The sequence below is a fragment of the Calidris pugnax genome, unplaced genomic scaffold (assembly GCF_001431845.1).
Source record: "Calidris pugnax isolate Ruff unplaced genomic scaffold, ASM143184v1 scaffold18, whole genome shotgun sequence".
NCBI classification, from domain to species: Eukaryota; Metazoa; Chordata; class Aves; order Charadriiformes; family Scolopacidae; genus Calidris; species Calidris pugnax.
The window spans coordinates 8,417,271-8,431,104 of record NW_015090812.1 but is presented as its reverse complement, the minus strand read 5'-3'; the positions used below and the strand labels follow the sequence as shown (position 1 = coordinate 8,431,104).

Here is a 13,834-nt window from a genome sequence, read left to right as displayed (position 1 = left end):
AGGGGGCGTGGCCCCGCGGGGAGGGGGCGTGGCCGGGGCTCCGGGCCGGGGTGACAGCGCGGCTGCCGCCGCCGCCGCCCGCCCCACCCGCATGGAGGGCGGCGGGGAGGCGCTGCCCGCCGACCTGCGGGAGCTGGCCAGCAAGGTGGGCCGGCGGCCTCCCGCCGGACTGTTGCGGGGGCTGCGGGCCGACAACCCCCCCGCACCGCCCGCACCGCCGCCGCCGGCGCCACCGGCCCGCGGCTCCCGACCGCCCCTCGCCGACCGCCTCCGGGCGCTCCGCCTCGAGCTGGGGAGTCCCGCCGCACCGGAGGCACTGCCTGCCACCCCCAGGTAACTGCCCTCTAATAGCGCCCTGCCTGCATTTTGGGGACACCCCCCCACCCCCTTTTGGTTTTTTCTATATGGGTTAACAGCTCCCACCCGGCCTTTCTCTGCCCCTCGGCCACGCAGCATCCCCCCACCGGGGGTCCCACGGACCCCTCTGGCCACCTCCATCCTATCCCCCCCACCCTACGCCCCCCCTCGGCACTGAGTCCGACGGGGACCGGGATGTCCTGGTGATCAGGATTTAGGGCAGGGACCTTCGCCAAGGGCACGGTGGCAGCCCCCCGCCCCCCACGGGTGTCTGTCCCCAGGTGACAAGGCACAAGCATCCCTGGGAGATTTCCCGGGGTTTGCTTCCTGCTGGGGCTTCTCCGGTGGCTAGTAAAGGGTTGAGCTCCGTTGGCAGCCTTTCCCCGGAGCCGTGGGAGTGCCGGTGGCGGCTTCCTCGCCTCCCTCTTTTCGCGGAGGGAGCAAATACCGGCGATGCCTGCGCCTCCGGGAAACGTGGCGAGATTGGGCAATGGGTTCAAGTGCTGCTGGGGGAAGGGACCCTCCCACGCACACATACTCCAGCGGGAGGGAATGAGCATCGTTTCCATAGGGAAACGGGCTAAATACGCCCGCGTCCCTGCCTGCCACCCCCAGGGGGCTGGGGGACTCAGCCAGCCTCAGCCCTCCCCACCCACGCTTTGCTCTGTTTGATATCCCCCATCGGTGTAAAACCTTTCATCTTCCCTCCACTCCGGCTTCCAGGCTGCACCCTGACCGAGGAGAAAGGTCTGTGGGCCCTGGGTTGTTCAGAGGAGGAGGAGGAGGAGGAGGAAGCAGCCATGGTGTTTGCCCTGCCCAGGTGCAGGCAGGGTCAGATCACGGGCTGCAAGGCCTGGCTTTGGCCGTGCCTTATTAACCTTGGCTCAGAAAAGCTTCTCCCTGTCTCTGCCCTGACTCTCCTCACCGGCCAGTGAAGAAGAAGAAGTAGGGATGCCTCACACCTGGGGCTGGCACCTGGGTACCCCAAAACCCAGCACAGGGCTCCCCGCCATCTCCCCATCCCTATGAACAGGAACCAAAATTCCCCTCCCAGCAGCAGAAACCAGCAAAACCCAGTGCTCGGAGGAGAAGCTGGCCTGGGAGTAGGTGGTGGGATGAGAAGACAGCAGATTCCCACTCTCGCCTCCTGCTCTGAGGAGGATGTTTTGTCCCTGGGGCTACATGTCTTGAAGGGAGAAAGTGCCTGCAGGTTTGTTGCGTGCTGGGGAGGGGAGTGGGGCCGTATCCCCCACGGGGAGATGCTCTCCCCACCTCTAGAGAGCATGAGGAAGAGCATGATGGTCCCTCCAGCTCTGCTGGCACATGGAGTCCCCTTGGAAAGAAAGAGATGGGGAGAGGATGGTATTGCAGGATGCACCCAGGGAAACTGAGGCACGGAGCAGCTCAGGGTGTCCCATCCCGGAGCAGGGATCCAGGTGGGTCTCCTCCAGCCCCTGCCACACACTCAGGACTGCAGTTTCCTTCCTCCCCTCTGGATGCTGCTGCCGCCCCAGGTCTGGATGCCGGTGGGCACCGTGCGGGGAGCACTGGGGAGCTTTGGGATGGGTACAGGGTCGGTGTGGTGTAACCATTACTGCGTCTGGAGGAACAGAAAGAGTGGCTGAACCTTAGTCTCCTTCCATGCTACCCTCACCTTGCTGGAGAGGGAGTTTCTTGGGGCGCAACAAGACGGGGTCAGGCTGGCTTGAAATAGCAGCAAATCAACAGCCGACTCTTTCCAGCAAACAATATGGAAAGCCGGGAGTGCTTTCCCACCCTCTGCTCTCGGGGTGGATCCCCTGGTGTCTCTGACAGCCACGGTTGCACGAATGAGGAGAGAAATGGGTAACCCCCCTACCAGGGGTTCCCAGCCTTCCTCCTCCTGCGTCTTCTCCCTGCCAAGGCCAGATGCTTTAGCAGTGCGTGCAGAAAAGGCCATTGTAGGCAGTTTTTGAAATAACTTGCCTAGAAAGGAAGTTTCTGTACTTCGAAGCTGGCTCTGGCCCCAATCTGGGCACATCGCTGCTATTTTTTATTTAAATGCAGCTTGAGGAGCATGGGGAGGGGATGAGGATGGGTGTTGGGTCTCTAAAAATCTTTGCCCTTGTTTTTTTTGTGTGTGTGTCCTCCGGACTGAGAGGTGTCCCATGCTGAAACCCTGGCTGGAGTTTTCCCAGGCTCCTTCCTCGGATGCTTTTGTTGCTGCTTTCGCTGTGGGACCGGAGACGGGGGTCTCCAGAGACCGGCGGGGTCACCCGTGGGCGGGCGGGTGACTCTGAGGGCACCGGATGCTGGGGACCGGGCACTGGGCTTAGAAGAGATCCCAGGGGATGGCATGGATTTCCATCACAGATTGATGGTGCTGGGGACAGGGTGTGTTAGTGAAGGAGTCCGTGGGCATCCGCAGCTCCCAGCTGCCTGTACCTGTCCCGCAATGGATTTCTCTCCCTCTCCCCCACCGCTGCTGCCGCCTTATTCCCTTTCCTGGCAAAATATTTGTGTCCTGAGCAGGGGAAATCCAGTGGCTTTCGGCGGCCAGTATCACACAGACAGGAATGTCTTGGCACGCGGGGCTTTCCGTTAGGAAAACAGATGTTTCTGCAGCAACTGAAGTTTTGCAAAGAGCTTCCCCCGGCTTGGAGGGGCAGGAGTTGGCGAGGAGAGCAGTGTGATCAGCAGTGCCTGTCCCCCGCACTGTCCTCCCCCTTTTTGGGAGGGTTTTGGGTCCCAGGCTCCAAATCCTGCTGTGTCACGTTGTCAGCAGGCTTGGATCAGACTCTAGAAGGGGGGAAATAAATGCAGGAAGCGTCCTGGCCAAAACAGCATGGGGAGGTGGTGATGGTCCAGCCGACCCTTGCCCTGACCAGTGCCCCTGCCTGGTTCCTCCTGCCCTGCCAGCTGCCTCCCAAGGCTTGGAGGATGCTCTGGGCTCAGATCTTCACCCAGTGTCTCCAGTTCCTTGCTTGCCCCATAGGAGGCAGTGACTGAAGTGCCATGGATTTATTTCCCTGAGGGGGTTGGTTGATGGTGAGTGCCACAAGTCATTGATCCCTGATGGTTATGTCATAGAATCATAGAATAGAATCATAGAATTGCCCAGGCTGGAAGGGACCTCCAAAGGTCATCTAGTCCAACCTCCCCGCAGTCAGCAGGGACACCCCCAACTAGACCAGGTTGCCCAGGGCCTCGTCGAGCCTCTCCTTGAATATCTCCAGGGAAGGGGCCTCAACCACCTCCCTGGGCAACCTGTTCCAGTGTTCCACCACCCTCACAGTGAAGACCTGTCCCCAGGTCTTGGACAGTGTCCCCTGGATGGTTCCCTGCAGGGTGTTCCCCCATGCCATGCTGTTCATCAAGCAGCTTGGGAGACCTATGGCCACCACTGTGACACCTCTGCTGGGGTGTGCTGGGACTTGGGTCCCTCGGCCACCAGGGTCACCTTGGTTCCCCTCCAAAACCCTGTGCTCTCTCTGTCTCCCCGCCAGGCTTATCTGCGAGCGGTCGATGTGAAGATACTGCAGCAGCTGGTGGTGGTGAACGAGGGCATCGAGGCGGTGAAGTGGCTGCTGGAGGAGAGGAGCACGCTGACCAGCCGCTGCAGCAGCCTGGCCAGCAGCCAGTACAGCCTGGTGGAGAGCCAGGCGGCCTCACGGCGGGGCAGCTGGGACAGCCTGCAGGACCCCAACGACAGGCTGGACAGCATCTCCGTCGGTAGCTACCTGGACACGTTGGCCGATGACATGGATGAGTATTCCCAAAACGCCACCGAAACCACTGGCGTACCCACACCGGGCAGAGCCCTGGTCAGGGCAGAGCAGGATTGGGTGAGGATTGACCCCGAGAGGGGTCTTGCAAAGCAAGAGAAAGGCAAAGCGGAGCACGAGTGGCCCCACGTGGACATCTCCCCACCTGGGATGCCCCAGGATCACCGGTTTGCTAAGGAGCCCCAGGTGGCCAACGGGTATTTGGGCCAGCAACCCTCTTCTCCGGAACCAGGCAGAGACACCAAATTGCCATCGGGGGCCGGGGAGAAGCCGGGAAAGGGGAATCCAGGCGGGAAGGCTCGGAAAGCTGAGGCTGACTTCGAGAACTGCAAACTCAACAGCAAAGTGCACCTGGAGTACGATGCCCACTGGCGCTGGCTCCAGTCTCAGGATGATGTGACGTTCTTGTAGCCCGTGGCTTCGCCTTCCCAGTCCAGCTCTCCCAACTGCCCGCTCTGCTTCACTTGTCTCCGTTGGGAGAGCTGAGGTGGTTGGAGATGGGGGGAGGACAGGCTGGCTTGGTGGTGTTGCACTGTTCCTCTAACCCCCTCATCAGTGATGCAGCCCTACAGGATGGGGTTCCCACCCTGTGGCAAATTTCTGAGAGAGGTGGGATGAGGTGGGTTCCTGTAAATTTAATCCTTTGCTCTGGGGTGGTGCTTGCAGGTGACTGGTCACCGCTTTGTGGTACTTGATGTTGGTGGTGGGGAAGGGTTGGTGGGGAAAGCTGGGACAGTGGGACTCCTGGGACCTCTCCCCTCTAATCCTCAGCCTCCCATCTGCAAAAACTGGGGACCTTTCCCCCAAACCAGCTACCCAGAGAGGACAGGAGGTGCTCCCATGCATCCATAGCTTGGTGGCACCAGCATGTGGATTGCAAGGTGTGGGGCAGGACCATCAGCAGGACATCCCTGTTGAATGTGCTCATTTCCATCATCACCTTCAAGGCCAGTGTCCATCCAGGGTAGAGCTGACCTGGGGAACCTGGGGTTTGACCACAGCGCATGGTGGATCCTAAAACCCCCTACCCTGAGGGTGAAGCCCTGCCTGGATTAAACATCTCTGATCTGAAGCGTGATCAGGGTGTAGCTGCTCCTGTTGGGTTGTGGGGCCCTTGTCTGTGCCCTGTGGAGGAAAGATGACAGTGCAGACTTCCCTTCCTGATGTGATTACGTGAGAAGGGCAAAGCACTGGGCAGGAGATGGAGATCCAGTTCTCCCAGTTTGTTTCTGGACTGTCTTCCACCTTGGGACCAGGTCCTGCAGAAACCCCAGGATGTGGCAGCGTACAGGCAGCCTGGCAGAGCCTGCGGGGCTCGGACTCAGAAAGGCTTGTGCTTTCCCTTGACGCAGTGTGATGGCTGGGATTCTCCATCGGTGTGATGAGTGGTGCCACGTCTCTGCCTACTACCAGCAAACAGAAACAATGAGGCTCCTATGCTGGAGTGGATTTGCAGCAACCCTGCCCTGGAGACATCTCCTCTGTCCTTTTAGCCTTGGCTTCTGCCTGTGCCTTCTACTGTCCACCCACCATGCCTCCCAGCACACCCCTCACTGGCTTGTAGGGCATGGCTTGCAGTTGGAGCTGTGCGCGAGCTTGGGCAGGACCTGCTGCCTTTGCCTTGCCAGGGATGGACCTCAGCATCCCGCAGTCCCCTGCTTCAAGGAGAGGGGCTCTTCCACACTTGTGGACAAACCTGGAGGGTCCTGGCTTCACAACCATGGGTATGTCTGTCCCCAGCCTGTGACAGCTTTGCTCTCAGCACGGTGCTGTTGTTCCCCTGCCTGCATGGGTTGCAGCCTGGCTCTTTCCTTGCTGGGGTGGTGGGAATGGGGACAACACCTCCTGAGGTCCGTGGGAAGCCAAGAGAGATGGAAGACCTGGCTGTGACTCTTTCTAGATGCAAGATGTCAGCTGGCCGTGGTTAGGAGGGTGGTTGGGTGCATGACAGGTTCAGCTGTGTGTCTCTGAAGCAGCACCTGCAGTGGAACGTCTCTGCCTACTACCAGCAAACAGAAACAATGAGGCTCCTGTGCTGGAGTGGATTTGCAGCAACCCTGCCCTGGAGACATCTCCTCTGTCCTTTTAGCCTTGGCTTCTGCCTGTGCCTTCTACTGTCCACCCACCATGCCTCCCAGCACACCCCTCACTGGCTTGTAGGGCATGGCTTGCAGTTGGAGCTGTGTGCGAGCTTGGGCAGGACCTGCTGCCTTTGCCTTGCCAGGGAAGGACCTCAGCAACCTGCAGTCCCCTGCTTCAAGGAGGGGGGCTCTTCCACACTTGTGGACAAACCTGGAGGGTCCTGGCTTCATAACCATGGGTATGTCTGTCCCCGGCCTGTGGGGTCTCAGCATGGTGCTGTTGTTCCCCTGCCTGCATGGGTTGCAGCCTGGCTCTTTCCTTGCTGGGGTGGTGGGAATGGGGACAACACCTCCTGAGGTCCGTGGGAAGCCAAGAGAGATGGAAGACCTGGCTGTGACTCTTTCTAGATGCAAGATGTCAGCTGGCCGTGGTTAGGAGGGTGGTTGGGTGCATGACAGGTTCAGCTGTGTGTCTCTGAAGCAGCACCTGCAGTGGAAACTACCCTCCATGCTGAGCACCCCGCGCACCCTCCCTTCCCCTGCAGATCCTTAGGGCTTCCTTGGATGGACATGAAGAACAGGACAACGTCCAAAATTTCTGGAGATGGCACCTGCCAAGGACTTGGGGGAATCCCAGCGACCTGGGACCAGATTGCCCTACGTGAGCATCCCATCTCCCTGCCCCGGAGCAGCCGTGCTTGGCTTGCTGTTGCCTGTGCTCATGGCACCCTGTGTAGCTCCGCTGCTGCTGCCCAGCCACCATGTCCCCCAAGGCTGGCTGTACCCCGCTTTCTTTCTAGCCCTGCATGTGATGAGTCAGCTGAGGGTCCTGGGGGGAGACAGGGTAAGTCCTCCAGCGCTGTTAAAATAATTCTCAGCAAAAAATAGCTGGCTTAATAAATGGTAGTGTTTCTCCCAGGCCACGCTGTTGGTGCTTTGCTGAGCTTATGGGGGTTTCTAAGGGGAAGGGGAGATGCTCTGGGCTGAAACGTTCTGGAGCTGCTGGCAGCTCAGCAGGCAGGGCAGGTTTAACCCCAGTCCTGAAACAGGCACAGGCCACACGTCTGGGGATCCGTGTCCCTTCTCACACCACAGTGATGACACCTAAAATCACTCTTCCTGAAGCAGCTGGGCCCCAGAACTTGTCTGCCGGGAGCGAGGATGCTGGTGAGACTGGATCTCCTGGAGGTGGGCCATATTGAAGACCTTGGCTGAACTAGGTCTCCAGCTACAGATGGCATCTTCACCCTTCCTGCCCCGAATTTCCAGGGGAGATCTTGCTAGGATGTTTGCTAGCCCTGTTAGCTGTGCTGACATTTCCATTTGCCTCTCTTGTTCTGCCTCCTCCACCCAGGACGTGCAGGGGGGATTCGGGGTGTAGGGCAGGGACTTCTCCAGCCCAGCTCAGGGTGGGAGCAGCCACAGCTCTGATTTCAGGCTGTTGGGATTTGCTCCTGGGTGGGTCCCTGGAAAAGCACTGGAGCTGGTTTTGCTCAGGCAAACATCAGCCTTTCCAAAGCAAACGCAAGCGGCTTATCCAGCCCTGCCATCCCGGCCTCAGCATCCGTTCAGGCTCCTGGCTTTGAAACCCTGAGCTTTTTGCAGATGGAGAGGTGGATGCTGGAGCCAGCAGGACTGGGCAGGATTTCCCCATTTTCTGCTGGGCTGTGGTAAAAAATAAAGGGAACGAAACCTTAGAAACAAAATGCCCAGCCCATTCCTTCTCCAAACCTTCACCGTGGTGGTTGGATGGTTCTATATTGCTGCAGATGAGCCTTTGCTGGGGCTCCCCTGGGTGTCCCCCAAATCCCAGCCCTTGGAGCTGGAGGGGTGGATGAGACACCACGGTTTCCCTGCCATCCCCTGCCCCATTTCTGGGCTGCCCCGGACGAGGGATCACACACATCTGGGCTTTTCCCAGGCACATCCAGAGCCAACACGTCCCAAACCCGCCCTGGGGGACCTCCGTCCGGCTGGAAGGTGGGTGCAGCCGTGGGGTGAGGAGCACCCACGGGTGGGAAACGGGGTGTGGATCCAGTGTGGGTCTGCTGGCCGCTGCCTGGGAGGAGAGCTCTGCCCAGCCCTGCCTGCTCCTGCCCTTGGGCTCTTCTTGGGCTGTTCAGTGCTGGTGTCAGGTAAGAAAACAAGCAGGTAAAGCAGGCAGGATCCCGGCCGCTGCCAGAAAACACCCACCTCTGTTACAATAAAAACACCAGCAAGCCAATTTTTTTTTTTTTTTTTTCCTCCCAAGATATACACAGAGATTAGACTGCCTTAACGAGGCAGTAAAACACTTTAATAGCTCCCCCTTGCTAGTTATTAAAAAGTCCCCTGGGCTTTCCCCTCCCCGTGTGCAGCTCGGCTCTGAAAGGGCCTGTCCCCTGAGCGCTGCAGCCATTTAAGCAATTTATGTTAGTTCCTGCGGGGAGGCAGCGTGAAAATAACCTTTTCCCTGGGGGGAGGAGAGCCTGGTCCCTGTGGTCGGGGAGGGGAGGTGGCATCCAGCCCCTCTGCCTCTGGGTCTGGCAGCCCCATGGCCACACGCAGCCCTGTGGGCTCACTGGTGTGGGGTGGTCCTGGGGTGTGTGGGTGTAAGGGCAGCCTGTGGGACTGGATCCTGGCATCCCCCCCTCTCCTTGGGGGCTGGGATGCTCCCTCTTGGCTCTTGGAACCGTTCCCTGGGCATCGCTCAGGGGTCAGGTGCTGGGAGGAAAACTCTGTGTATTGGGGCTTGCCCTAAAATGCACCCTGTGGGCCACATGCAAGCACCAGCTTGTCTCAAGACTCATCGCAAGGCTTGTCTCAGACCTCCCCGCCATGGCCCTGCCTCTGCCACCCTCTGCTTGGAGATGAAAAGGTAAAAAAGGTCCAGATGAAGCACATCTAACCTAGGGCTGATGGTGTCCCTGCCCGCTGGTTCCCCCAGGGTAAGCATGTACTTCTTTGCAGGGTGACCTGCCTGAGCATCAAACCCCTCCAGAGAAAGTTTTCAGCCAGAGCGACGTGATGAAGTGACCCAGTCACAGCAGTGACGGTGGAGGGGTGTCCCCCAGGCCACCCCAGCTCCTGGGGGAGTGGTGGGTCCACTGCAGCAAAGGTTCTTTGTAAGCCTTTCTGGGGAGCAGTGCTGCGTGCAGAGCCCTGGGCTTGCACTGCCCGACACGTTGCAGCGTGGGGCAGGAGAGGCCAACAAATGGGGCAGGAAAGGCTGGTCATGCCCCCAAGCCCTGCTTTCAGCCCTGAGGTGTTATGGTAGAAGGGATGGTCTCCTGGGTAAGGCTGAAGTGCTGATGCCAGTCAGAGAAAGGTGGTGATCACCAGGGAGAGACCTGTGGATGCCAAAACTACCTCCATGGTGGCATTCAGTCTTGGTCCCAGGGAACCTGGCCCCTACCCTGGCTCCATCATGCGGCACTTTTCTGGCCAGCACCTCTCACCCAGCCTGCGCCCTGCCCAGGGACCCCCAGTATCAGGTTAAACCAGCCCAGTAGAGGGTTCCTGTGTCCTGAGTTTCCAAATGGTTTCCAGCTTTTCCTTCCAATTGCCCCAGGGTTACAGGTCTCCAGAGGCAGGAACCTCCTGCAGGTTTTGTGCAAAGAGGCAGTGGAAGAGAAGGGAGAGATGTCTCCCAGTGCCCATCTTCTAAGGAAAGGGCTTGCAGCATGTGCTCAACCTCTATTATGCACTGGAGAAGCCACACTGGGCCAGGGGTGCTCTGACTGCCCAGCTGGAGATCAGGGCAGCTCAGGGACCAAGTGGGAGTCTCATGGTCACCTCCTGCCTTCTCCCCACCTATGGGTCTCCCCCAAGCTCCCATGCCCCCAGGTCTGCTCTTGCTGTCAGCGGTTGAGTGACCGGGAGGGTGGTGAACGCGGGGACAAAGCTGGAGCACCAGCCAGGAGCAAGCTGAGCCTTTGGGAAAGTCCTCCCTGGGCTGTTCCCTGCCCGGACTGGCGGCGGGCCAGGCCTTCACTTTGGAGACTAATCCTCCAGCTTTAGAGCTTCCCGGCGCTCCTCAGGAGCGAAAAACAAGCCTGACTGCTGGGGGCCTCCCGGGGGTGTGGGCATGGGTGGGTGGTGAGGATGGGCTTGAGGACGTTGGGCACTGAGAAGGAGTGGTGGCACAGCTCTCCCCTTCCTCCTCCTTGGGTGGTGGGCACCCACCCTTGATTGTTGGGGTTCCCGAGGTGCCTCCTTCTCCTTCCCACCTGTGTGACCACCATTGGGCTGGGACCTGGGGATGCCCCAGCTCAATGCCACCCTCCAGGGGTGGCACCAAAAGCTGGATATGCTCAGGAGATGTGTGTGCTCCTCCTGCGTGCCAGCGCTGCTTTGGTCCCCGGCGCGGCGGGGAAGAAAAATCTGAATTGCTCTTCTGAGAAATTAATCTGCTTTCACCGTCTTAGTGCAGCCTGACCTAGAAGAACCCCCCTGTTGTTTGTTTTGGGTTTTTTTGTTTTGGTTTTTTTTTTTTTTCTCCCCGTGGGGTGTTTAAGGGAAAATTACAGCAAATGTGTTGCACAGAGGCTGTGGGAGACAGGGGCCAGCCCTGCAGTGGGGGGAAAGGGATGGTCTGGCAGGCAGGGTCTGAATGGCTCCAGGGGGGATTTCCCGTGCTGCCCTCTCCTGTGAGAATCCCTGTCCCCGTGGGCTGGAGAAAATTTAATCTGCCATAGGCAGTAAAAACAGAAATAGTAAAAGGTTAAAAGATGTGCCAGGTCCCCCCTGGCAAGGTGCAGAATCAGGGGGACTTTGGGCTGGGGAGGAAAAGAAGACGAGCAGCTTAAGGGAGACATGGTGTGACAGTGGGGAGGGCAGAGCCTGGCAGGGGAGGGCAGGGACACTGCCTGGCCAGGGCTGGTGGCCCTGTGCTGCATTGCCACCTCTCAGGGGGATGTTGGGGTACGTCCCCACTGGGGACACCCATGGGGAAGGATGTGGAGCAGGACCAGAGGGGGATGTCCCCAAAAGGGAGTGAAGCAGCTGTAACGGCGGGGACCAGGACTGGGGCTGGGGCTGCATGGGGGGACAGTGCTGGCCACTGGGACAGAGACGGGAGGTGGAATATGCCTCTTCCAGGGACCTGATCCCACCCCATCACACTTCCTGCTGCCCCATTTCACATCCCTTCTCTCTAGCCCACTCCGTCCCCATGGATAAAGCCTGGATGGCCCAGATACCACCCCTGGCTTTGCAGGTGCAGTCTGGGCAAGGGAAAGCAGCAAACCAACCCTGATAAGACACTGAAGCTCATGTTTCAGGGGTTACATCCAGGCATGGAGTTTTGTCAGCCTTTAAAGCTCACCTGCAAAGGGCTCTGTTCCTGCACTGCGGGGCCAGGAGCTGTCTGCCCCTTCCTTGCTCCCTCCCTGCCTCAGTTTCCCTCTTGTTACAGGTGGGGGGAATTAGAAAGGAAAGAAACTCCCAGCCTCCCCCAGCTCCTCACTCTCTCGGGGGCTTTCTCAAGGCTTTGCCTTGATGATCAGCCCAGGCCGCTGCTCCAGTGCTCATCCGTGTGTCTCTGTATGTCTGTCTGTCTGTTTGTCCTCAGCATAGTGCTGCGACTGGGAGAAAGATGCAACACTCGTGGTCTTTCAGTGCCTTCTGCAAAGAGACTTTGAGCCCAGAACCAGCCCCAGCTGGGATCTGTGCCCGGGGAGAGGGGTGATGTTGGGAACCGGAGGGGTTAGAGGCAGTTTTTGGGCAGCTGCCCCTGTTTCAGAGGCTCAGCTCTGGGCCCTGGGGCAGGAGGGCGCAGGCGGTGTGAGCAGCGGGGATTAGGGCTGCTATAAAAAGCACCAGCATCTCTCGCCCCTGCTCCCTAAGGCGCTTAGGGGAGGAAAGAGGGACTTAAAGAGCAGCCTCCTGCACTGAAGGGGTGCAGGGACTGCAGCGGTTGGAGCCCAGCACCCTCACCAGTCCCCTTCCCTCTCAGCATCCCCCAAAACCTCCCTTGGGTAAAGCAGCCCTGGGAGCCTCTTCCCATGGTCTTTCTCCCCAGGCCCATGATGTTGGATGGCCAGACCCTCATCTTCTGCTCAGAGGACATGAGGGAAAAGGAAAGGGATGGGGGTACAGCCCAGCCTGGAGTGAGGTTTCTGGTGGGTGAGAAGAGCAGATGAGGCTGCTGCCCTGTTTGTACTGGCCCCCAAACAGCTCTCTCTCCCCAAATTAGGTGGAAGAGAAGGAAGGTGGATGCCAGATGATGACAGTGACGCAGGGATGGGGGGATGTGAAGGAAGGTGGCACGGGAAGCTGCTGTCCTCTGCCCTGGCATATGGCAGGTTCCTGTGGGGCTGGTGGAGAAAGCAGTTACAGCCGTGGGGTCCTGCCCAACTCCAGTGCCAGCCTGGTTCCTAGTGTTGACCAGGTGTGATCTGGCGGGTCAGGGAGATGGTTGATGGTTCCCTCCACATGCACACCACTGTCTTGTTACCTGAGGGCTAGGTCTGTCCAGGGGCTGGACACAGCACCAGGATCCCTCCTTGCACCCCTGCAAAAGAGGGACTTCAGAGGTTTGGGGGGGCGGATCCTGGCACCAGGAGGCCGGGGAGGGAAGCGAGCTGAGGGCATTTCTTTGCCTGCTCCTTGCCAGCCTTCAGCCGCCCGGTGGGACCCGGAGCAGGCGGCCACAGGAGGGAGCTTGGCTCCTTCCTTCTCCTCCTGCCTGGAGGACAGCGGCCTTGGGTGGGTGACAACCCCGGCTGCTTGATGCAGGAGCAGCTCCCCATGGTCACACCATGACATGTGGGACCCGAGATGTCTTGGGAAGGGAGCAAGAACCTGGCAGGAGCGGAGGTGGCTGCCTCCATCCTCAGGGAAGCCCCCATCTTATTTCCAGCAGCTGGTGGGTGATGGGTCCCCCAATGCAGAAGAGCTGCCAGGGCTGTTACCTGCAGCCACGGGGGGACCAGTCATGCTGGTGAGTGGCATGTCCCCACGGTAGGGACTGGTCCCTCTGAGAGTGCTATCTGTGCTGGACACACGGTCTCACTGATCCCCCCAGCAGTGGCTTGGAGGGACCTTGGTGACCCCAGTGCCCAGTCTCCAGATGCTGAAAGGGCAGGGGAGTAAGGAAACCAACCTGCCCCTTCAACCTGCACAATCTCCTGGCCCCAGGAGCCTGGACCATCCCAGTTTCCCCAGCTCACATCCAGCTCTGGCTCTGCAGCCCCGCTCCCAGAGGTTGGATCACCCCCAGCATCCCCCATGCTACCAGTGATGCCATCCTACCATCCCTTGACAGCCCCAGCGTGGGAGCCGACTGGCAACCACCCGAGCAGCCACGTTACAAACCCGGGGCCAAAAAAATGGGAGAAAAAAAGGTGGTCGCAGCGATGACGCATCTGATTGGAAATGGTTAATTACTGGGGGGAGGTTTGTGGTATTGCTGCCGCCTTTGCTTGCTGCAAAGCTGACAAAGCCCCGTTCTGGGGCTGCTGGTAATGGCTCTCATTAAAAGCCATCAGAGCAGAAGGTGGAAACCACATCCATTTTCCCCAACTGCTTCCAGAAGGGGAAAGTGATGCTCTGGCCCCTGCTATTTAGGGGAATCCAGCATCCCTTTGTGGTGGCAGCTAGTTTGAGGGTGATGAGGGGGATGGCCACATTGGGATGAGTCTGAGGGATGCA

The 13,834-nt window shown here is 59.1% G+C and overlaps 1 protein-coding gene across 1 annotated transcript; it reads left to right on the top strand.

The window, feature by feature from the left end:
• Positions 1 to 31: 31 nt before the first annotated feature.
• LURAP1 (leucine rich adaptor protein 1) lies at positions 32 to 6,105 on the top strand. Its single transcript, XM_014939367.1, has 2 exons — positions 32 to 292; positions 3,843 to 6,105. Exons 1-2 carry the CDS (start codon positions 92 to 94, stop codon positions 4,530 to 4,532), a joined length of 891 nt encoding a protein of 296 aa, XP_014794853.1. The 5' UTR covers positions 32 to 91; the 3' UTR covers positions 4,533 to 6,105.
• Positions 6,106 to 13,834: the final 7,729 nt, after the last annotated feature.